General features: G+C 39.3%; 2 protein-coding genes across 3 annotated transcripts; one reads left to right on the plus strand and one right to left on the minus strand.

Annotated features, from left to right (window-relative positions):
• Positions 1 to 1,528: 1,528 nt before the first annotated feature.
• On the plus strand, positions 1,529 to 6,009 carry elof1 (elongation factor 1). Its single transcript, XM_050069045.1, has 4 exons — positions 1,529 to 1,669; positions 3,031 to 3,162; positions 5,066 to 5,136; positions 5,320 to 6,009. Exons 1-4 carry the CDS (start codon positions 1,605 to 1,607, stop codon positions 5,382 to 5,384), a joined length of 333 nt encoding a protein of 110 aa, XP_049925002.1. The 5' UTR covers positions 1,529 to 1,604; the 3' UTR covers positions 5,385 to 6,009.
• Positions 6,008 to 24,337, minus strand: cnn1b (calponin 1, basic, smooth muscle, b). Of its 2 annotated transcripts, none has more exons than XM_050069029.1 (7): positions 24,077 to 24,337; positions 14,465 to 14,586; positions 14,255 to 14,321; positions 11,925 to 12,062; positions 11,482 to 11,598; positions 8,734 to 8,760; positions 6,008 to 8,560 (listed from the first exon to the last, which is right to left on the minus strand). In XM_050069029.1, the coding sequence occupies exons 1-7, from the start codon at positions 24,134 to 24,136 to the stop codon at positions 8,315 to 8,317; spliced, it is 777 nt and encodes a 258-aa protein (XP_049924986.1). In that variant the 5' UTR covers positions 24,137 to 24,337; the 3' UTR covers positions 6,008 to 8,314. The 2 variants fall into 2 exon arrangements, with proteins under 2 accessions (XP_049924986.1, XP_049924985.1); XM_050069028.1 differs by having other exon boundaries at positions 8,734 to 8,880; positions 24,077 to 24,333.
• Between the last annotated feature and the right edge of the window lie 1,206 nt (positions 24,338 to 25,543).

Consider the following 25,543-nt stretch of genomic DNA (forward strand, 5'->3'; position numbering starts at 1 on the left):
ACGTGGCTGCATCCCAAAGAACAGGACCAATGGACACACATCACACAGGGAGATCATTCAGCTCCTCTCAGCAGCATCTCAACCCATTACCTGCAGACGACGATGAAGGCTTTTGATAGCACATTTCTATCATTTTCACGGTTTCTGAGCTGATTATGAGCACAAAAATTAATGATATTAATCGATATCAGTCGTATCTCTGCTTCACCTGATGATCTGAGTCTTCTTGACAATCTTTAAACTGCATTTCAGAAATGAATCACGGGATGGCTCAACATCATCTTCTCTCAACTCTACATCTGCTGCCTTTTTTAAACTTTGTTTTTTAAGTAAATCTTTCTATGTGTTTTAAATTCTCGCATCAGTCTTTATGTGCTTTATATCTTTGTCTGAGGCACATTGTTTTGTATCTTGTTGTATGAATTGTGCTCTATAATATGTTGGGTTTGGTTGTATTTATTTTCCCTTTATTGTGCACATGTCCATATGCAAGGGCAAAAAAATAGATAAACAGAAAGCAAAAACAAACAAACAAAAAAGAAAAGACAAAAAATACATGTAGGGTACATTTTATATCATCAGAGTTTGTGTTACATGCAGAATATTATAATCCATTTAATAACTTAAAGGTTGTAATAGCTTTTTTTGTTTTTAACTTTAGATAAGATAGTGTTATATTGTTTGAATTCATTGATAAAGTGCAATAAAGTGATTTTGATTTCTGACCATTTTGTCTCATAAATATGGGATTTCAAAATAATAATAATAACAAACGTTATCTATGAAGTGCTTCTCAAAACAAAGTGACCAAGTGCTTTATGTTTAACACAATGTGGGTCCAAGCAAAAACAATGAGGCAATTTTAAGAAATATAAGGAACAATAACAGTAAAATAAAGATAAAATACCATCACTGAAGCAGATGAGCAAAGTTGGCAACTATATGCCCTGACAGAGCAACTAATTGCCCTGTAGATTACACTGAGTTAGAGCAAATGGAACAATCAGAGTAACACAAAGTAATGAATCAATGAATCTTAATTAATCTTAATGAATCAGTGACATCTTTTAAATCGTTTATTAAAACTTATGTTTAAAAAAGCCTTTAATTAATTTCAGCAAACGGTTAATTTTATATGTGAAAACATTAATATATAGATGTATAATATACAACATGTTATATTCAGTAGTATCTCAATTAAAATGTAGCATTACAATTAAAACATTATTTTAGTATAATTGCAACATGGTTAAGTTTTATTTTATTTTATTTTATTTCAAATAATATGTTTTTTATTTGGATTAAATTGCTTTAGATTTTTTTTAATTATTTCATTTTATTTTATTTCAAATAATATATTTTTATTTTAATTAAATTGCTTTAGTTTTTTTTTTTAATCAATTATTTTATTTTATTTTGAGGGGGTTGGGGTTTTATTATTTGAAGGATGTATTAAAAATTAACTTTTGCCGCATCACCAGATGAGGGCGTTAACTTAAAAAACGAGCTCTGCTATTGGATACACATGCTGTCAGTCTCCGCAGTTGAGCCAATCACAAACCAGTCAAATCCCCAACGAGCCAATCAGAAGCAGAGCCAGAGAGATGCTGCAGTACCCGGATGAAATCGAATACACAGAGCATCCTCCGCTGCAGAAGACATCCCTCCGGTAAGACACATAACAGTCGCATCATTTTGTACAAATGCGAAATAATAAAACCTTTAACACACGACACGCGCTCTTCGCTTTCACCTTCAGCACTTCAAGTGATTTACTGAAAGCTAGTTTTATCTCATTCAGTCTTAAACGAAAGGCTAGTAGCTGTTAGCGAGCTAGCATGCTAGCCTGTAGCGGTTTTGGCGCTTCAGTGTAAATGTAGCTCTGATCGTGTTTAGGTTGATTTGTTTGGCTCAGATTGAGTTGTAAACTCAAACTCAAAAACTTTTTAAATCGGAGGCAACCTTTGTTATTATCCTCGAGGAGAAGAAGCAGCGTTATCAGTAGTGTTAGTTTTGGTCCAGTGATCTTACCTGCCTGTGAGCAAGGTGAGCCATTAGGGACTGTTCGTTACTTATGAGAGGGCAGGGGGTGGTGCAAAAGCGGGAGGCAGGTCAGATATATTTTTAAGTGCAGGGGAGTGATTTATGTTTTTATTTTGGCTTAAGGGAGGAGCATACAACTTTAAATAGCTGTATTTTGTATTTAAACACTGATTTTTAAAGAAAACATGTACGGTTTCGTCAACATTACAGTTTATCATTGTGAAAACAGTGATTATCATTGGAGCTTCACTTTTCCAACAGTCTTTGAACACATTATGTTATGTGAAACGCTTCAGACAGAGAAAAGCAAACAAAGTCTGAGCTGAAAATAGTGATATTTAATCAAAATCACTTTAATCTACATGTCTCATTTAAAATTTTGCACAAATTAACCAGCATGCACAGTAAGAGTGAAAAGCCAAGGCTTTTTTCAACTTCAGTATTTCGTCCTCAACTTTTAACTTTCAAATATCTAAGTATACATTTTTAAAATCTAACAACGAATTAATGATGGAGAGAGGGTCTTGCGTTTTCCGTGTCACTCAGGGAGGCTCAAGGGAAACTATTTGTAGCTTCAAGGAAAAAAATAAAATAAAATCAAAAACAAAGTCACACCACAGCCACGTCCCTCCTCCGATAAATAACCAAACACAACAGTCCCTTACTGATTAGCTATGATGTTGAATTATTGTCTTCTATCTAGACACTACTAGACATAACACAAGGGTTAGTTTTCTATTTCTGTTGTTTCGTAGTGTGGATGCAAAACAATAAAAAATGGCCGTAACTACTGTGACTCAGTGAAACAGCCTGCGCGGCAAAGAGACTGGAAATTCACATTAATTAAAAACAAACACACAGGTACATACGTGGGTACTCTGGCGTCTCTGTGGGGAAGAGTTTAACATGCAAGCGAGTGTGAACGTGTCCCATAGCTGATGAAAACAAAATATAACTGTAATATTAATGGTTATTTTCTTTCCGCAGATATACAACATTAGAAATGGGGCGCAGGAAGTCAAAGAGAAAGCCACCTCCAAAGAAAAAAATGACGGGTAACCTGGACGTCCAGTTCACCTGCCCGTTCTGCAACCACGAGAAGTCCTGCGATGTCAAAATGTAAGTAACTCAAAGCGAAGGGATACTTTGCACATCTGTTCTCAAACAGGTGGGACGAGAAGAATAAAACTTGTAGAAAAGACTTCAACACAGTGTCTAAAAAATAACGATGTAATGCTGCAACGTTTCGGTGACGAGACCTTCATCACAAACAGTTTTGTAACAAAGAGAGGCCATCTTAGGTAGGATTGTCTATGAGTTTGCAATTCGTCTCATTACCCAGGTGCAGTGGAAAGACTACATACCAAACATCGATCAGTCAGCAATCAACATTATACATAGACATAGAGGAATATAGAAGTAAAGTTAAAAACAGCTTAGTAACGATGTTAAACATACGCCCCAAAAAACTTTACATTAGATAGGTATAGGTGGCAAAAATGCCCGGTGACTACCTAGTCAGGGTGCTCAAAACTAAACACAGAGCAACAACCACAAAGAATTTAACAAAATAGATGACCTCTACACAAAAAAAGGCCACGAGATATACACAGGAACTTACATTTACATCACCTCATGGATGTTCGCTCCAGGACGAGCCCCCATTTGTTATGCCCCACCCTAAGGAGGCCCTATGGGGCGAACAAAACTCAACACTGACCCATTATAGTCACATGAACATGTTTAAAACACTCAAATCCAGGGGATGTATTAGAATTAAAACAGGCAAACAAGACAACAAAGATCCCTCGGTGAGAGGCAGCAGGACCAGCAGTCCCCACAGCAGAGCCTCTCTCCACTGCTGCTGCACAGGAGCTCTAAAGGTGCGGACACATCAAACCGACATCAAAGAACTAGCGGTGACGAAAGCCAACTGTTGCGTCGTCTATGTCGCCTCATGTCGCCCTGTGTCAGTTGCATTTGAACACACGACACGGACTACATCCGACGGCCAAGTAGCACGTACGTTCTGCGTGAGAGAGAGCGGAGTGAGAGAGTGGTACATCCTGTCAGCCGAGGGGTTTCCTATCTGTGCAGCCGAGCACCGCAGCACCTCCACGGACTATTACATCCAGACGGTCCCGGTGTTTCCTCCGCAGGCTCCACTTCACTCAGCTGCCCGATAAACCCGCTGCTTCTTCCCACTTTAACCTGAATAACAAACCAGGGCTCGGTGCTCCGGTTGGATCCAAACGGAGAGCCGGGGCTAGCTCAGAGACTAGCGGAGGCTAACTGGCTGTGCTTCCCTCCGGTCATGCTGCGGCTAACGCTCCGCTAGCCGCTCCCAGCTAGCTCCGGTTTGTTATTCAGGTTAAAGTGTGAAGAGGCAGCGGGTCTGTGGGGCAGCTGAGTGAAGTGGAGCCTGAGGAGGAAGCACCGGTTAGCCCCGGTTTCACTACAGGCAGATTCACTCACTACAGGGGCGAGGAAATAAAACCTGAACAGCCAATCAGAGTGATCTCTCTAACTGGCAAGCTCCGCCGCCGATTCAACATGCTCAATCGGCCGAAAAGCCGCTGACACCGAAGGGCCGACAGTGCGGGACACACCGCAAAAACTAGGACGACAGACGCTCACCGACGGCCCGACTTTGGTCGACGGCCGACCATCGGCTTGGTGTGTCAGGGCCTTTAAGCATCTCCTCCATGCCAGGTGTGCTGCACCTCGTTAGGTAATGCAGCACACCTGAGCAGATTTACAAGGGAGGGGAAAAAGGGACGGCAGCACAGAGCACATACACAGCTGTAACAGCGTGCTTGAGAATAAATGTCCTTGTTGTTAACTTGCATTCCCTAAAAAAATACGTATCCAAATCTTGAAGGTACTCGATTGTTAACTGATGAAGGTCGAGCCACCAAAATGTTGCAGCGTTAAATCGTTATTTTTGCAAGTTAGACAAGGTGCGGGACTCTTAGAGAAATGCATCATGAACAACATAACTAAGATTCTAACTTTCTTCCAGGGAACGAACCCGAAACACAGGAATTATATCGTGCAGTGTTTGCTTGGAGGAGTTCCAGACTCCTATAACCTGTATCCTTTTAACTGGCAACAGAATTTATCATCACGTGTGACCAATGACTCAGCCTGCCAGAGAGGTTTGGTCCTGTCTGGTTGAAGGAAACCTTAAAGTCTTGTGAAATCACATTAAGTAGAAATTCAGGTTTAAAGCCAAGTTCACTTTTTTTGTAACGTCCCTTAACCTCTTCCCGTCAGATCTGTCGGAGCCAGTGGATGTTTACAGTGATTGGATCGATGCCTGTGAAGCAGCCAATCAATAGCTGTGTCTTCCTGTGACTCGCCTTCTCTCTAACCTCACTCGCTTGTATTTCACCCCAGTGACTGGTCCAAATAAATTACTGTTCAGCCAGCACAGTGTAGCAAAATCTGCACAAAGAACAGAAGCATTACGTTTTTGCGTGACAGTTTAGTTTTGCTACAGTGTGGCTCGCTGAGCGTGACACGTCCCCCTGGCTGGGCCAGAGGCTGCCATGTTGTTTTGTCTACATCCCAGTTCTCAGTGTAAAAGTTTTTCTTTTTTGTGTAGTTTGTTTTCATTATTTTTGGACTAAATATTTAAGATTTAAAATGTAACTGACTAAACCCCATCAGTGTCAAACATTCCACCTCCTTCGGTATTCTTTGTGTGTATGGATAAAAACTATAAGTTGCTATGACAGGTCGTTGTTTAGTTTCCAACCTGCCTCTAACAATGCACTGAAACTATTTGTTGGTCGACACGTTTCTTTGAACTGCCAAATCTTTTCCAACCTTTGTTTTTTTTTTTACACCAGTATATATTTGTTCTGTTGTCATGCAGTTTCTATTTCACTACTTCTGTGTACCTCACATCGACTGTGTATTTTTAGGTAATGACAGTAATGAGAAAATTAAATCAGAACCGTATTTTTCAAGTGTTTTTATTGCACAAATGTCATGTTTAGTGAAAGGCATATAGAAAAAAAAAATCAAGGTTAGCAAAGATGTTTAGTTTGAACAATGTTGAAACAAAGCCAACACATGAAGGTGAAATGTTATCATACATTTACGCAACATGGGTTTCACAGGGAGCTAAAAACTGCATTCCTGCTTTTGATTAAACAAAGGGAATGTTGAGACTATGAAATGGAAATACAGTAAGTGTACATGTGCCGTTTCCCCACTAGATGGCACGCTGCTACATGTCGTACATCATGGCTGTGATGCTTTCTGTTGCTGAGTGACTGAACAGTTCAGGAGCTCCAATCTGTCGGTCCGTTCAGCACGTGAAGCTTATTTAACAGCTAATTAAAAGCCAATAAATCTGAATAATTCACAAAGAAATGCAGAGGTTTCGATGTGTGCCACTCAACCACAGGTGCCTGAGCCTGCTCTGTAACTTTGGACATGAACATTTCTGTCTTCTAATGTTGAAAGTAATCCCCTCAAACTGTCTGATAACAATACATTCAAGATATTCGGTGGATTAACAGTATGACGCAGGAAATTCAAAATAAGAGTCAACATGATTAACTTAGCAATTATCAGCGAGGGGCTACAGGCACTTGGGTCTACTCTGACATCTACTGACAGTGGTGGATGACGTACTCTGATACTTTTGAGTAAAAGTAGCGATACCACAAAGTAAAAATACTCCTGCATTTGAAATGTGAATTAAAAAGTACCTAAAGTATAAAAAGTAAAAATACCAAATGCAAGAAAATGGCCCCAGTGAGTGTGATCATATTATTCATCATTTTATAACCTAAATTTAAAATCTAATTTTTTAAATTAACTTTAACTGACAAATAACTACAGTAGTGGAATAACAGGAACAATATAGCTATCTGAAATGCAGTGCTTTATAGACGTATAAAGTGGCATCAAATAGAAATACTCGAGTAAAGTACCTCCAATTTACCTAAGTACAGATTTGTTGTCAACTATCAAATGAATCACCTTATTTTTAAGAAAACAAAAGTTAAAATTCTCTGATTCCAGCTTCTTAAATGTGAATATTTTGCAGTTTCTTTACGTGATAGGAAGCTGATTGTCTTTGGGTTGAGGACAAAATAAGACATTTGAGGACGTCCTCTGGGAAACACTGATCGACAGTTCTCACCATGTTCTGACATTTTAAAGACCAAACACCTGACTGATTAAGTGACTGTGAAAGTTAGCGTTAGTTGCAGCCCTAATTTGAGCAAATGTACTTCTTTAAATCCCACTGCTGCGTACTGCTTACAAGGTGAAGCCGGGTAAAGTGCAAACGGAGCAACAGCACTAAAGCCAAAGGTCACTGAGGCATCAGGCAGGTACAGGACGCTTCCCAAAGCATGGAGGAAACAACGGGACAAAAACTGGTTCCCCCTAACTTCAAACTTCATATCGCAACACCTACATTTGCTCTTTTACGTTATAAAAACATCTGACAGACCCCTCTACTTTTTCCAAATACTTCCTTATAAAACCAAAGTGTCATGCCGCACACAAAGCCATGGAAATTAGCCCAGTAAAATGGCGTGATGGATAATTTGGCAGGCTCGTGAACATGACAGCGCACGTGCTCACAAAACAAAGCAATGTCCGCACAAAGCTGCGAGTCCTCCTGCGTCGTCGGGCCCCGGTCAGTCTGTGGAGCCGGAGCGCCTTCCCGAGGAGTGGTAATCCTGGAGCCTGCGGGGCTCCAACGTGGACTCTGTTCCAACTGGGTCAAAGTTCAATAGCACCAACACGGTCACTTGTTTCCTTGTTTCGAGGAACTTTAAATTCTGCTTTGTCAGTGTTCAAACTGGATACAGCGGGGAGGAGGTGGACAGTGAGGCGAGGGGTATGAACAGTTCTCTAACTACAATGCAAGTATAAAAAGCGGTAGCAAAAAAAATCTATAAATAGCAAAGGTCATAAATCTGAGTTGTCTGGGTATTTTTAGCGTTAATAAAATTCTTCACAGATACAGAGGTTGGCCACTGCATGAAATCTTTGACGTAAGGTCAGCGTAAACTCTTTTTCTTTTTCTTTTACTCGTGGAAAGACAAACAATAAATTCTTAAGAGTAAAAAGTATGTTTAAAAAAAGACGGGGAATGGAGACGACAATGACGTCAATCAGTGTTAAATAACAGTCTGGAAGGTTTGCTCGTCACAGAGACAGCTGTGGTTGGTTGTCTGAAGTTAAGCAAAGAGGAAGGAGGGAGGAGGAGGAAGGGTGGTGAGGCCGTCTGTGGTTTTCTTCAGTCAGAGTACTGGTTGTAGCCATCAAACTCCACCTCACTCCCGTTGTTATAGTAGGCCTCGGTGGGGTTGGTGCAGTATTTGTTGTCGTAGACCTGGCGCGGCAGGCCGTAGGTGGTCATGCCCTGCTGGGACGCCACTTTGTTGGTGCCCATCTGCAGAGAGATGGTGGTGGTGTCACAGTTCTCCAGCTCCAGCTTCTTGTCGAAGATGTGCCTCCTGGTTCCCGGAGCTGTCATGCCAGCCTGGGGGAAGACGGAGAGGTTTTAAAAGTGCTCGACAGGTAACGTAAATATACGACACAAACATTTATACTTAATTTAAATCAAAGCACGAGACTAGTTATAAAGTATGTTTCTCTTGTTGTTGCATGGTGTTACATAGTTTTGGCCTTAGTTTTGGTTGCGTGTGTCCTCACCTGGCTGGCTCCCTTGTTGGTGCCCATCTGTAGGCTGATGGTAGACTGGTCCACTGGAGCGTCCATGGCCATCTTGGAATCGTACAGGTGGCGTCGCGTGCCGTAAGACGTCATGCCCTTTTGGCTGGCCAGCTTGTTGGTGCCCATCTGGAGACACAGCAGAGTGGAGCAAGTTAAATATCTAAAGACACGCTGTTAGTCTGAGGACATAGTCGTCACTTTGGGAAGTTTCTGTACGACTGAAAATAAATCACACATATCCCATTTGTGCCAGCGTCACTGAAAAATAAAAACATCCTGTAAGTCGTTAAGACAGACCCTCTGTGTGATGAGTTAGTATCTCTAAATAATGACTGAGTACGGCTTCTCAATATTTTTCAGTCACTATTTAGAGAAAGTTTTCCATTATTTTTAGATCATACGTCATTATTTTGAGAAAGTTTGTCACTATTTTGAGGAAACAACTCGTCTTTTTCTGAGTTTCTCATTATCAGGAGACACCAAGTCAAAATATTTGAAGATATGAAGCCATTAGTTTCTCACTACTTGAGAAGGTTTCTCATTATTTTGAGAAACTCAGTCATATCTCACTATATTGAGCAATTTTTTCTTTATATTTAGATCTTAAGTCACTAGTTGAGACAGTTTCTGAATATTTTGAGATTCAGATTTGAGTTTTTCATAATTTTGAATTAAAAATCATTTTCAGAAAGTTTGTCACTATTTTGAGACAGTTTATAATTAATTAAAAGAAAGTTTCTCATTATTTCTGAGATACTACTCAATTGCTACTACTTTTAGAAAAGTTATTTTTATTTCAAGCAAGTTTCTCTATATTTAGATCTTGAGTCATTATTGACAGTTTTCAATGATTGAGATATTTTTTTATTTTGACAAAGTTTTATTATTTGAGAAGGTTTCTCATTATTTTGAGATACCAATTCGTCTTTTTCTGAGTTTCTCAGTATCATGAGACACTAAGTCATTATTTTGAGAACATTTTTCATTATTTTGAAATATAAAGTCATTATTTTCAGAGTTTCTTATTATTTTGAGAGATACTAAGTCATTATCTTTGAAACAGAAATTCTTTCTTTTTTTTTTGAGAACATTTCCCACTATTTTTAGATCTTAAGTCATTATTTGAGACTGTTTACCATTAATTAAAGGAAAGTTTCTCATTTCTGATACCAATTATTTTAGAAAAAGTATTTTTTATTTTGAGCATGTTTCTCATTATATTTAGATCTTAAGTCACTAGTTGAGACAGTTTGTGAATATTCTGAGATTCAGATTTGAGTTTTTCATTATTTTGAATTATAAAATCATTATTTGAAGAAAGTTTGTCACCATTTTGAGAAGGTGTCATTTTTAGAACTTAAGTCATTATTTGAGACAGTTTACCATTAATTAAAAGAAAGTTTCTTACTATTTTGATAAAGTTTCTCAATATCATGAGACACCAAGTCAAAATATTTGAAGATATGAAGTCATTAGTTTCTCACTATTTGAGAAAGTTTGTCATTATTTTGAGATTCAAATTTGAGTTTTTCATTATTTTGAATTCTAAAATCATTATTTTAAGAGAGTTTGTCAGTATTTTAAGATACTAAGTCATTATCTTTGAAACACAAATTATTATTATTTTTTAGAGCATTTCCCACTATTTTTAGATCTTAAGTCATTATTTGAGACTGTTTACCAGTAATTAAAAGGAAAGTTTCATTATTTCTGATACCAATTATTTTAGAAAAGTTATTTTTTATTTTGAGCAGGTTTCTCATTATATTTAGATCTTGAGTCATTAGAGACAGTTTCCCATGATTTTGAGATTGTTTTATTTTGACAAAGTTTTATTATTTGAGAAGGTTTCTCATTATTTAGAGAAAGTTTAGTCATTATTTTAAGAAAGTTTCTTACTATTGAGAAAGTATCTCTCAAAATAACGAGAGGCTAAGTCATTTTCTTTGAGACACGAATTATTTTAGGAAAGTTTTTTTTATTTTGAGAAAATTTCTCATATTTAGATCTTAAGTCACTATTTGAGACAGTTTCTGAATATTCTGAGATTCAGATTTGAGTTTTTGAGTTTTTTTAAATTATAAAATCATTTTCAGAAAGTTTGTCACTATTTTGAGAAGGTGTCATTTTTAGATCTTAAGATCTTGAGAAAGTTTCATTATTTTGAGATACTAAGTCATTATCTTTGAAACAAATTATTTCAGCATTTCTTATTTTGAGAACATTTCCCGCTATTTTTAGGTCATTATTTGAGAGTTTACCATTAATTAAAAGAAAGTTTTACTATTTTGATAAAGTTTCTCATTATTTATGAGATACTAATTATTTTAGAAAAGTCTTTATTTTTTATTTTGAGCAAGTTTCTCATTATATTTAGACGTTGAGTCATTAGAGACAGTTTCCCATTATTTTGAGATTTTTTTTTTTTGAGAAAGTTTCTCATTACTTCGAGATACTAACTCTTTGTTTAGAGAAAGCTGCTCATTGTAATGTCTTCCTGGATCTTTTTAGGCTTCAATACTCAGTTTCCATTAACCTGTTATCCTCTGAATCAATAATCCCATCCAATATTTAGAGAAGACTCAATAAAGATTAGTCATTCAGGCTGAGTCCAGCAGAGGGCACAATGATAACTGTCTCCACCAGCAGAACATCTCTGCACACATCCATCTACAATCTCACACGCAGCTCATAAAGTAATAGAGTACAGGTTTCTGCCGCTCTGACCTGCAGGCCGATGATGTTCCGTCCCTCCCTGAGCTTCTCTGGAGCGAAGCGGCGCTGCTGTTTCTCGGCGTACTTCACTCCTATGTCGTACTTGGAGTGGAAACCTTTGGACTTGGCCTGAGCGGGAGAGGTGGCAGAGACAGAAGGGAAAATGGAGGTAATCGAGTGTGTTTTTCATCCCCATATTGTTTTTATTATGATACTGCTGCTGCCATATTGTAGTGCTGGTCCGTGTAACACGAAGCACTCTCACAGGGAGGCTGATCGCTGCAACACTGTGCACATCATCATTGATACTCGTGGTTTCTGCAGGCTTTTTGTTGACTGCACCTGCTCCTCTCATTCAGAGCCAATCAGCGGCGAGTAAAGCACCAGTATCAGCCTTTCCTACAGCATGTGTCATTGGTGTAACAATGTGTGTGAGTGTGTGCAGCTGCCCTCACCATTCCAGCCAGAGCGATGAGTGTACTCTGGACCTGAGTGTGGTTGACATTCTCAAACAGATCGTTGGCCTCAAAGATGTCATGTGGCCTCAGGCCGTACTCTGTGATTGCACGGACAAAATTCCCTATGTTTTCCAGCTGAGGAAAAAAGGAGACAATGGAACCAGTTGAGTAGAGCATCTATTTGGCATCTTACATACAGACTGAGTAGTTCCCTTGTGTTTCACTCTGAATGCAGCTATTTCCATCTATTCAAGGAAAAGTTTCACATGTGGGGGAAATACGTTTATTCGCTTTGTTGCAGAGAGTTCGATTGATATCGCTCTCATATCTGTATCATAGATCTGAAGCTACTGATGGAGAGTGTGGAGACAGGGGGAAACAGCTGGCATCGATTTAGGTCCGAGAAGTTAGAATATTTCTCTCTTTGGCCCAGTTTCCACCAAACACTTTCAGTATGGTACCTTTGGAACCAACAGTAACCCTTCAGACATGGTACCTAGACCCTAGTGTTTCCACCACAGACAGTGCTCTTAAATGTGGGCGGGGTTGTTGTCACTCACTGCTCCGTCCAGCACTCACTGTATTTCCTCCTTTATCAGTCTGCACCTGGTTTATCGTCCACAGAACGAGGCTGCACGCCCACATTTTCAGAACAAAATAGAACAGGCTGCAGTGAGAGTCTCTCTCCATGGGATATTTAAAAATAGCAGCTTTGTGCATTTAGTCCTTCTCAGGCAAGCTCAGGGGTTTAGTGTTGCTGGAGCCCACAGGAACGACTGTCTGCGACGCTTTTTTTCCCTCCTTCAAGTGAGGATTGGGATGCATACTCATGCATTGAGTAACATTACAAGTTAACGTTCCACCTTAAAAGTCGCCGGCAGTCGGCCCAGTGAATGAAGTTATTTTTTCTCAGACTCCAGCTGCTGTGAGAGGCAGCAAAACATCCTTTCATTTTATAGTTACAGTTTACTAATAAAACTCTCCACAGTATGAACAGTGGTTACATGAGCCTCGATCAGACTGCAGTGTTCACAGCTCCACCTTTTAGTACCAGATCTGTGTGCTAGGTACCCCAACAGAGGGGGGACCAAACATGGGGACGGGAAGGAACGGTTCTGTTGGTACCATCCACAACTTTTCACTGTGGAAACAGAAAAAACTGAGTTGTCCCGTACTACTCGGTGGAATGGGGCTTTTGTTTGATAACACTAAAAGTAAAGTTGCTGTTGGCTTCTTGACTCATTTTAAAAACAGAGAGAAAAAGAGATTGCATGAGCGAGCTGACAGACAGCGCTGCAGTGCTGCGTCGCAGTGAAATGAGAGAGAAAATGATGGAAATAAATCTTATTTTCTGATTGTTTCGCGGCGGTTACGTTCTGAAGCACAAATAAATAACCATCAAATACTCAACAGATGATTTACTGCGGAGACAGACGCTCTGAGTTTCATTTCCCTCCTCTGCATTTCACTGATTTCATCCAACTTTGCAGCAGTAACCGTTGTTGCAGTGAGACAAAAAGCCTAAGGTTTATTTTCCTCAGTGTGAAATGGGCGGGAACACTGAACAGCAGGCTGCAGAGTGCGTTCACCCCTGCGACCGCCAGCAGCACCCGTCCCGTCATGTTGCTTTTTCATACAGCTGACTAATTTGTCTAATCTTCATGGATATTTAGACTCCGGTGGAAGTGCAGATAACAACAGGCTGAGGGAACCTTTTAGTTTCATAAACCTGGGATTTAATGTTCTGGGAACTTTTGGTGGAAACACGGCTTTAGTGAGCTTTAGAGGTGCTGGTAGGCAGATTTTGATTCTTTTGGACGGAGCCTGGCTCACTGTTTCCTCTTGTTTCCAGCCTGTCTGCTAAGCTAAGCTAACCAGCTGCGAAGTTGTGGCCTTATATTTAATGTCCAGACATGAAAATGACGTCAGTCGGTTTATCTAAACACTCTCTGCCAGACAGTTAATAAGCATATTGTTGTGATTACAGTTTGGTGCGAACACTATGAAGAAAATAATGAGATCATTGTGTCATAAAGTCTGACTATACATGCATTCATTTACAAGTGCTAATGTGATAGAGAGCATTTTTGGAAAGAGCTTCAATCAAGTCTCAAGAGCACCGTTTGTTTGTTCAGTCCTAATAAAAGTAACGCTGACATTTGTTTCGTTTGGTATGGCAGCTACTTTATGGAATGTAAATAAACTCTGTGTTGTCGATGCCAGTACGGTAGACTAACCAAGTTCCACATGCTCTGGAAAGCGACCCCGACTCTGAGACTAGCAGGACAAATAAGGCTTATATTCTTTCCACAGAGCTGGTGCATTACCTGGTGCCAGTTTTGACTGGAGTTGTTGATCTTTCTCACAGAACCTGGCTGGAGCACATTAATGAGTCTGCAAAAAGAGAGAGACACAATTCAAGAAGCTGTTCAGGGGGACTTCGAAACAATGACTAATGATATTAAAGAAATGAGTTTGATTAAAAGGTCTGATGCTTCTGTGCTTTCTTTCCGTCCTATCAGTGTCTACACACTCACTCGCACAACAGGACGCCGTCCTTCAGACTCTCCATGAAGTTGTCCCCGATCCTTTTGCCCGTCACATCCTGAATCCACATTCTCAGCTCCTCTTCCTTCTGGGGGTCGTACTTCCCTGCGAGCTGAGGGGACAGGGAACGACATCAGAGATAGTGTTGTCACAATACACAACAAGGCTACAACATGATAATGATGGCTTTCCTTTTCTTAATTCGTCGCAGAGAATATTAAAAATAGGCACAGCTGGTATCGGCGTATCAATACTGCAGAAAAGGAGGCCTGAATTCCAAAAATTAAGAGTTGATACGTATCGATATTTTTAACAACACCACTGAGAGATCAAACATGAGACTAGGCTTTTGTTTTATATTTGGATTTGTTACAGAACGACAGCTGACTTCAGCCCATCGTACTCTCCATGACCAAGCCTACTCTCTGGTGGCAAGCGTTTAGTCCTTCTAATGAATTTCATGAGACACGGAAAACAGAAAACAGATGACTAAAGAAATAGTTTGCCCTTTTTAACTCTTGTGGAGTTTGTGCATCAGATCATGTCAAATATTGCCCGGTCGGATACAAATTCCACTCCATATTGTTCAAATTTAGTGTTTTCAATCGTAGGGAAACGCTTTGTTTTACCGTTTTGTAGTTTTCGTTTAATCCCCAAAAAGTTTCCTGGAAAAATTTGTGTCATTAATCAAGAGATAAGATAACTTTTTTTTTTGCCATTTGTACACCTGCACGCAGTCTGGGCGTATAAAAATTCTTCTGTGACTGTAACTGAAATGTTTGAGTTCCAGGAAATAGTCGTGTCAGAAACAGACGGGTAATAAATCGTAAAAGATAAAGTGCACAAAACAAGGTATTAAAAAAGTATAAAAAATATAAGCTCCGCCTGCAGGGCATTCAGATGGTTTTTCACATTATGGGTACTGCACATTTCCAGTTTCTGTTGCATGTGATCACAGGGAATCACAGGGAAATATAAAAACTTCCTTGAACAAGTTTTATGTGTCAGGCGCTGTTCTATACCCAAAGCACCAGATTAAGTTACAGTCGCAGTTAACTGGGATTAAATAATTGGAAGAATACCGATTACTAAATACCAAAATTGTTAATCAGCCCTGTAATTATAACATCCATAGGTTACAGCGTTACCATTTCCATCATGACAGAAAATAAAGGAAGGGAAAAATAAGGTGAAACTGTATGAGGGATGGTTTAGTAGCAGTGGAACATTGTGAATATGGCATAGTCTCAAATCTTCATGTACACACTCTGTTTCAATTAAGGTAAGATGAGATAAGCTTGGTCTTCAGCATTCAAGAGAAACAGGTGACGTAACAGCACAAAGCCCCTCGATATACACACACAATATTTGCGTATACATAAATACATTTTAATACAATGTCTCTTTCATGCTTTCAAACTAACCCTGGTTCCAGGCATTATTTTCTCATAAGGGACGGTACGCCGTAACTGTACGGTCTTTAAAGGTCTTACTGTATAATAAAAAAATACTTTATGATGAGGCGTATAAAAAGAACAGGACGAAAAATGAAAATGAAAAAGGCCTGTGGACATTCCTGCATGGAGAAACACACACGGGCCTCTCTCTCGCTTCTCTCCATGTATTTCCTTATTGGCAAAAACACTTTGCCCCTAATACTTTGAATTCTGGCATGAGGTTTAAGGCTGCCCCCACACCTCCCCACCTCCTCGCACACACACACACACACACACACACACACACACCCACACCCACACACACCCTTGTCCCCCTTTCCTGAATGTTCTGCAGATAAGTCTTCACAGTCTGGGATCAGCAGCCAACACAAACAAGTATTTCAAAGCTGCAGGGATAGTGTAGCTTCCAGGCCATCACACCAAACTTGGGAGAAACAGCTTTCCCAAACTCTCCTCCCTCTGCCTCCGACCGTCTGCTCCGATTGGCCCGGCTCATATTACCTCTCTTTCCCTCTCTCCCTCTGGGTTTTCCAGAATCTGCCCTTTTACAGCGAGGCGAGTTGTACTCAGGCAAACCACGTCTGATAAAGACAGGCCGGCATCGACAGGTTCCAGTCGGCGTGGCTGAGCTTGATTTAGTTGTGTTGTTCCTCTCTGGGAGTCAGAACTGCTTTTTTTCTGAGCTTTAGAAACCATTTTCGACTCATAAACATAAATCAGACCTGATGAATCTTCAATTACCAGCCTGCTTTTGTTAAAAGGGGTCACAAGGAAAAATAGGTTGGAAACTATTGGTTCAATCTGTTTTTATGCATCGGGTTCTCTTTTGTTTTTAAGTGCATCATGTTTTTTATAAAGTAAAAAGTACAATAAAACTGAAATGTAGTGTGTAAGTATAAATAAGCATCAAATGGAAACACTCACGTTCAGTATAAGTACCTTAAAATAAGTACAATACTTCCGTAGTTGGACGAATAGCCTACTGTAAGCTGGCACTGAGCTGATATACTTAATCCTGTTTACTCCTCATTTAAACCTAGTTCCTTATTACAATAAAAAATGTTGTCAATTTCCAACTGTATTTACAGCTGACACTTTTTATCCAGAGCAACTTACAACGAGAGTATTTAACCCCAAAAAGTTCAGGAAGCATGCAAGTACATCAGCTCAAGTACGGTACGCCTGTGTGTGTGTTTCTCCATGCAGAAATGTCCGCAGGCCTTTTTCATTTTCATTCCTCTTCTTTTCATACGCCTCATTATAAAGTATTTTTATTACACAGTAAGACTCTCAGTGCTCCTTTTAGAGACAACGGGAAATAAAAAGCATTTTATTTATTTAGGTTATGGGTCAAGGTGCAGTCTGAACAAATGTACAAACGGAGAACCATCCATACTGGTGACCTGTTTTTGTCGTTATATATGTTGGATATATTGGATTGCACCATACTGTTAACAAGGTTTTTGATTTGCTATAAAAGAATTCTATAATTTTTTACAAATTCTTGTGTTTCAAATACATGAGCCAGACGAGGTCGTTGAGGAAGCCGGGGAAGTCTGGCGCCGTGTAGTTCCTAGAGCACCTCCTCTTTTTGCATTCTTGATATGGACTGGAAATAAAGTAACGTTGGCTGAGTGCATCGATCAAAGGTCCGTAGGTGTGCACCCTCCTCCTTCTGGTCAGACTCTAGGACGATCCGAGTATCCAATGTGTTACTGACGCCTTGAGACTTCTCAAACTTCACCGCGGTTGGTTGTCCAACCATGCAGAGATCGTACTCATCATGGCGTCCAAGTCCAGAGCAGAGACGACATCTTACTGCTTAAAGCCACCTTCACCAACTTCAATGTGATCTTGGGGCTTGAGGAAGTCATCCTGACGTACCGCACAACTGGGCATCTCTATAAATCTGCTATATTATTCTAGGCTTTGTATATTGCACTCCTCCAACTTTGCCTCAAGATAAATAAAGTTGTATCTTATCAGTTTTCAGTCTGTGACAAAACACTGTAGGTTTATTAAGTCTGTAGTCTGGCTTCTTTACTGTATTAAAACAACATATCTAGCTTAAAGTGAGGATTTGAAAAAGGTGTATCGTTTTTGTCAGCAAAAGTCAATATTAACTGAAACATAACCGGTGAAATGTGGACAGTTGTGTAACAGCAGCATAAGTAGGGAAATTCAGTGAACTGTGATGTCATGTGATGTCCGTTGCACAGCACTACCTACTGAAAGGTAGCCAAGATTTGCTAACATTAGCCACCATGAGCTACCGGTCATACCAGACCAAGTAAGGCTGAACAGTAGCAGCAGAGCACCCGAGTGCACCGAGCTGATGAATCCAGCTTTTAAATTCTTAGATAAAGTTTAATCGCCTCACTCTAAGTGTTGGTCCACATGCCGTTTGAATTATTGCACGTTTCCAACAACAGAGAACAGAGCATGAGTGTAAACACATTCACCCGTTTAGCTGTATGTAACTGATCAGTGCAAATCCCTCCACGCACAAACAAAGAAATAGTTCCACTGACATCATATCATGTCATATGGATCCATTGTGTGAGCCGCTGCTGGCACGGCTTTGTTTGCACCGTCCGTCTCCTGCACCTGCACCTGTGTTCTGTCAGAGCAGTGTTTTGTCATTCTTGACTCGGATGTAAACTGTTTAGAGTAAGGACACTTTCTCAAGTTCCAAGTCAGAGCCCGGTCACTCCTTAAAAGGCCATTAGATTATGCTGATGTACCTGTCAGTCTTTCTGCTGCATCTCTGCTGCTCTCTGATGTCACGCCGCTGGAACTCAACCATCCCTGCGTGACCCATGAAGCCCTAATAAGACTCATATAAAAATTTTATTTACCCGCCTAACACTGTCTCCACTCGGCAGAAAATACTTTTCTCCTCGCCCTCGTGTTCATAATCGACAAAACAGCCGGACCAGCTCCGAACACTCAAACCTCCATTTGTGCCTGCGGAGTGCTGAAGAGCAGTAATGAAAGGAATGTGGGCTTCGTGGAGTGCAGTGCACCTCTGTGTGAGATTAAAGCTCTGATGAGAGATGGCACTATTCAGGGAAGAGGCGACATCCCTCCAGGACAATAATCATGATGATCGGGGAGTTGGAACACTCACACGCTGACCTTTCCCATCCTGAGCAGACTGTCAGCAGCTCTGACTCATCCCACTGTACAGAGTCACTACTGTCATGATACAGGCAGCAGAGAGAAAAACACTAAACTCTACTGACAATCGCTGTATCAACACTTCCTGTCAGCGTGGTGACGGATTAAACGCTTGGAAATGTGGCTGTGTATTTTCACACTTTGCTGAGTACAACACCATGCTGTTATGGAATGCAGCCAAGTATATTTACTCGATTACACAAGCTTAAATTTGAGGTAGTTCTACTTTTAGTGACTATACATGCTACTTTATATTTATATTTACAGTCTAATATTTTACATTAGGGCTGGGTGATATGGAGAAAACCAAATATCATGATATTTTTGACCAAACACCTCAGTACCTATACCGTAATGATATTGTAGGGTTGACTTTGGGTGCTTTCACAATATTTGTCAGTGATATTTTTGATTAATTATCATCAGTAATGTGGATAATATAACGACAAAGTGGGTAAAGAACCGCTGGAATAAAATTGATTTTGTTTTATGTTCATATTTTAATCATTATTATCTTAAGTACTAGTGTTTAACACAGTAGCATAAAGCACATTTTATTTTTATTTTAATGCACATTTCATGTCCAGTTTATTTTATTTAATGCTCTATATTTACACACTTTTCTCCCTCTCATATTCTTACCTCGTATAATTCTCTATTCTTTACATCGGAGCAACTGTAACGAATCAGAATTTCTCCTCAAGGATCAATAAAGTAAATCTGATTTCTTGTTTATTATCTTGATTGTAGTTTTGTCCTCCTATTTTATCTTTTGTTTTGGTGACATTTTAGTTTGTTCATCCTTCTTGGGTTGTAAAATGTTTAGTTTTACTGTAACTGTGTTTCAAAAACTGCTATTTACATAAAATTTAAGTTCATAAGATGACATCACTCTACTGTAATGTGGCCTTGAAAACTGGGAAAAGTTACGACAGTACAACATCCAAAATCTAAGACGACATCTATTCTCCAGCCTTATTCCATATACATATGGACCTATCATCAGAGAAGTGGTTAAAAGCAGCTTCAACTCAACTCCTGGCATCATCAACGTGCATAAAAATGTTAACAGTAGTCTAATATTTTAACATAACACTGACATGTACACCCCGCTACTAATACTTTACTTAAGTAACATTTTTATTGGAGTATTTTTACTTTGTGGTACAACTACTGTGGTTTAAGCAAAGGAATATTTAAGTGCTTCTGTCTCTACTGACCCCATGTCACTCACTCACACAATAACATTCATAACAGTCTACGTTATGTTCCTTTAATTTTGCAAATCAGCCTTTAAAGCATTGCTTTATATTTGAGATATTACAAATACCAACATGCTTGTATTTAAAGATTTAAAAAACTGTCACATTTCCTCGTGTTTCAACCCGTTTGATTTTTTACCGCCAAGAAGAATAACATAATATATAAATATAATATATGTGGTGTAAGTTTCACTGTAGACTTTTCAAAATCCCGTATGTATCACAGCCACTTATTTAAGATTTTATTAACCCCAATCATGCTCAAAATGCTTCTGTTTGGCCAGCCGTCAGATCCTGGCTGAGACGTGAATTCAGCAGCTGATTTTGCTCGTATATACACTCTGAAAAATGTCACAGATGAGCAGAATATTTAGCACTACACTGGCAGAATGTAGCATGATGACCAACTAAATGTTTCCCCGGGGGGTTGTCCCCAGACCCCCTGTCTTACTGTGTCCCTCCACTTCTCAAACCAAAGCTACGCCTTTGTATACAATACAAGTCCAGCTTCACCCCCCTTTGTGCTTCTCTCTCCCAGGCTAAGTGCCCTGCCCCGTCATAATCACACCAATTATTTGGCCACTAAGACCCGCTTTCACCTCCAAAACAATCACTTCCCTCACTATTATCAAAGTGTGTACCCAGAGCCGTTTCCTAAACAACCTGGAATCACACAGGAATGAGTTGCCTCATCACATCACAGCCGCTTTTTAATAACTTTAACAGGCAAATGAAAAAAAATAAATCTAATTTAAGGTGAGAGTTACATCCACATGGCACATTTTTGTGTCAGTGTTTGTGCCCCGTCTGCCCTGTTTGATCAGGGGTGGAGTGTAAGTACGTGCATTCACAAAAGTACTGTGCTTCAGTACAGTTTTGACATGTACTTGAGTATTTTCAGTTTATGCTACTTAATGTGACTCCAGTACATTTCAGAGGCAAATATTGTACTTTTAACTCACTACATTTATTTAACACCTACATATTAGACAGAGTATTAAACTTCTAATCTAACCTGTAGTATAAAAAACATGTAGAAGTGGCTTCATATTAATGAACTACGATAGTAAAATACCATTAGGGACTGTCCTTTACTTATGAGGGGAGAAGGTGGTGCAAAAAAAGGGGAGGCGTGTCAAATAATTTCTTAGCACTAGGGAGGGACTTACGTTTTTAATTTTGGCTTAGGGGAGGGGCATACAACTCTAAATGGCTGTACTTAGAATTTAAACCCCTATTTTTATAGAAAACATAAAAGTTCTCTTTAAAAATCGGCAAAATGACATCATTTATCACCACCACAAACTGTAAAAACTGAACTATTGTTGGATTTTCAAATTTCCTGACAGTCCCTGAACACATTATGTGGGACAGACGCTTCAATCAGAGAAAACTGTGATCAAATTTTAGCTTAAAATAGTGATATTTAATCAAATCACTCTATTCTACAATTAAGCGTGGCCAGAAATAAACGGTTTGCACTGACTAACCAGCATGCACAGCAAGAGTGAAAGACAGAGGCTTCCTTCTTTATTTATTTTACTGCCAATTTAGAAGACATATTTTCTTCAAAAAACAAGCAAAACAACAACAAAATGACACCATTTATCACAGCCAGAAACTGTAAAAACAGAAATTATCATGGATTTCCATATTTCTGACAGACCTTAAACACATCACGTGGGACAGAAGCTTTTGTAAGAAAAAAAAAAAAAAAACTAAATCTGAGCTTTAAATAGTGACATTTTATCAAAATCACTTTATTCTACATTTAAAATTTGGCCAAAATTAAACTGTTTGCACTGACTAACCAGCAACCACGACAAGAGCGAAAAACAGACGCTTCCTTCAACTCCAGGATTTCGTCTTTAACTTTTAACTTTCAAACATCAAAGGGTAAGTTTTAAAAGCCTAAAAACAAGCTTTTGGTAGAAGGAGAGTTTTGCATTTTTACACAAAAAAACAAAAAACAAATTCACACCCCAGCAACCCCTCTTATCTAGTAAGTAAAGAACAGTCCCTTACATGTATTTGTTAGTGATTAAAACTGACTAATATAATTCTCTGTCATAAGGGACTGATCTTTATTTATTAGAGGAGGGGCTGGGCCTGGGTGTGACTATATTGACCCTCCTCGATGCTACAAATATTTTCCCTTGAGCTTCCCTGAGTGACTGCATGCACAATCCTCCCGTCACCATACATTAGTCACTGAATTTTAAGATTTACTCTTTTTACTCGTGTTGTGCCTTCACGTTAGTTCGTGCAAACGGTTCATTTTGTGCAAAATTTCAAGCATTTCAACATAGAATGAAAGGATTTTCATAAAGTATCAGTATTTTAATCTAAAAGTTGTCGTTTTTTTTTTCTGACAGAAGCTTTTATCACACATGATGAGTCCAAGGACCGTCAGAAATGTGAAAATCTAATGATAATTTCTGTTTTTACAGCGTCTGGCTATGATAAATAGTGCAATTTGGGCAATTTTTAAAGAAAACATTCCTGCATGTTTTCTTTAAAAATCTGCCGTAAAATAAATAACAACCCTTTAAAGCGGTATGTCCCTCCCCTAGGCCAAAATAAAAAATGCAAGTCCTCTTCCCAGTGTTTTTTTGTTTTGTTTTTTGACTTTGTTAGAGAAGGCAGTCGGGGGTCGAGCCCGTGGCAACTTCATCAAGCACATTGCCTTCGTATATGGGACGTCTGCTCTACCCACCAAGCCAGTGGGTACCTCCCCCTCCCCAGGGTTTAAAAAATTATTAGGTGTTCAAGGACTGTTGGAAATGTGAAAATCCAACAATAATTACAGTTTGAACAGTTTCTAACTGTGATAAATATATTTGCGATTTTAAAGAAAACATGTATGTATTCTTTTTAAGATATTTTTTTTTGGGGGCATTTTGCCTTTATTGGACAGGACAGGTAAGTGTGAAGGGGGGATGACATGCAGCAAAGGGCCACAGGCTGGATTCGAACCCGGGCCGCTGCGGCAACAGCCTTGTACATGGGGCGCCTGCTCTACCACTAAGCCACCGACGCCCCGTGTATGTATTCTTTAAAGGTGGGCATTTAAATACAAAATACAGCCATTTAAAGTTGTATGCCCCTCCCCTACGCCAAATAAAAAACATAAGTCTGTCCCCAGTGCTTGAAAAATTACTTGACATGCCTCCCCCTTTTTTGCACCACCGCCTCCCCTCATAAGTAACGAACAGTCCCTAAACAACACTGACAGGAGCCTGCATCATGAGAACAGTACCTTTTGTTGATAGTACTTCTATACTTTTATTTGAGTAACATTTTGAATGGACTTTCACTTGTAACTGAGTGTTTTCAGACTGTGGTATGTCTACTTTTACTTGAGTATCCGAGTACTTCTACCACCCCTGTGTTTAATGAAGAAGGTTTTATCTCAAACTTTCTCCATATAAGGACCTCAGAATATCACAGCAGCCACCGCTTGACCACAAACCCCTCTGTGATGTCTCCTGTTATAAAGGACGCCATCTTTATTTAAAACACATTCAAACGGTGCTGGAGTGGTGTTTACAGTGTACGTCATCATGCTAGCTAACGTTAGCCCTCTTTGACCCTTGACCCCTCCAGAAGAATCGATGCTCCTGCTGCTACTACGTGTCTGAATTAAGTACCTTCATATTAATACAGTTTTTAATAGTGTAAAAAAAATAAGTTTTAAACGTACCTTGCTCTTGACCTCGGCAGAAAGACCGAAGGCTGGTCCGCTCCTGAAATGTGTTGTCATCTCTGTAGTTCTGTCTATTTACAGTGGAGCTGAGCAGGGCTTTAAAAATGGAGAAGCAGGTTACAGCTCTGAGTCCGAGGCGGGAGGAGACACACGGAACAGTCGAGAACAAATCCCTGGGTATCTTGTGTGTGTCGGTGTGGTGGCGGCGGTGCTGCTCGGACCTGCTGGCGAAGCTTTCAGACAACTTTCCGACACTTTTCTGAATCTTTTTTAAACTCTTCCCATGTGTGTGCTCCCTGATTGGCTGCGGCCGCCGTCCAATCCGGACGCAGCCTCCTCATCTGGGGGAGTGATGTCACCGCTCGGGTATTAGATTTAATCAGTGTCACTTTTTCCACCTTGGGCCCGTCAGGATGCTTTTCACTGCTGTTCACATGCACTCTGCTCAGGTTATGTCACTGTCATGTTCAGTCAGCTGGTTTCAGACATCAGTCACGGCCTCAAAATGGTTTCATGATCAATAACAAACATTTGTTCTCACTACACATTGTAGTCTGTGATGAATCATTCAATATTACAATAAACCTAAAGGTAGAAACATTACAATGACACGGAAAATGAAGAATGAAAGTCTTTATTGTCATTGTACAATAAAAAATAATGAGATCAGGAGTGTTACATCTGATCAGGTGCCAACTAGTCAATGAAACAAGTAAAAAAAATAAAATAAAATACAGACAACATAATCATTCATAAAATCAGAAATCATTAGATATTACAGTAAACTTAAAAGTAAAAAATATTACAGTGGTACTGGATTTGTAAACATAAATAAATAAACAGATAAATAAAAATCTGAAAAAATTACAAGGTTATAAAAATACTATTGTGCTAAATAATAATAACTTTATTTATATAGCACCTTTAAAAACAGAGTTTACAAAGTGCTTTGGCAAACAAAGCAAAAAGCGGAATACTCAGGGGCAGAAAACGAGTAAAATAGAGGGCAAAGCCATGAATTACACACACAGATGTCATGGTAAAGGCAAATGAGATTAAGACCAAAAGAATAAATACAAATAAAATAATAAAAGATAGACTGATTAAGATAAATAAATTAACAGATAAAAAATAAGGTTTAAAATCCTAAATCTAAAATAGACAACATCACATAAAGGCAAGTCTATAAAAGTGGGTTTTAAGAAGTGATTTAAAAGAAGATACCGAATCTGCGAGCCTTATCCCCTCAGGCAGGTTGTTCGAAAGCTGAGGGGCCCTGATGGCAAAATCGCCGTCACCTTTAGATTTCTAAATTCTAAAACAAACAGGAAGCCAAAAGATATGTTGTGTTGCTGAATGATTTGACTGAGTGGAAGCATGTAGATAGAAAATAAATTGGACCTAAAATTGAGCCTTGGAGTACACCACTGTAATGGCTATGTCCATACTACTATGATGGAATAG

The sequence above is a fragment of the Epinephelus moara genome, chromosome 18, assembly GCF_006386435.1.
Source record: "Epinephelus moara isolate mb chromosome 18, YSFRI_EMoa_1.0, whole genome shotgun sequence".
Classification (NCBI taxonomy): domain Eukaryota; kingdom Metazoa; phylum Chordata; class Actinopteri; order Perciformes; family Serranidae; genus Epinephelus; species Epinephelus moara.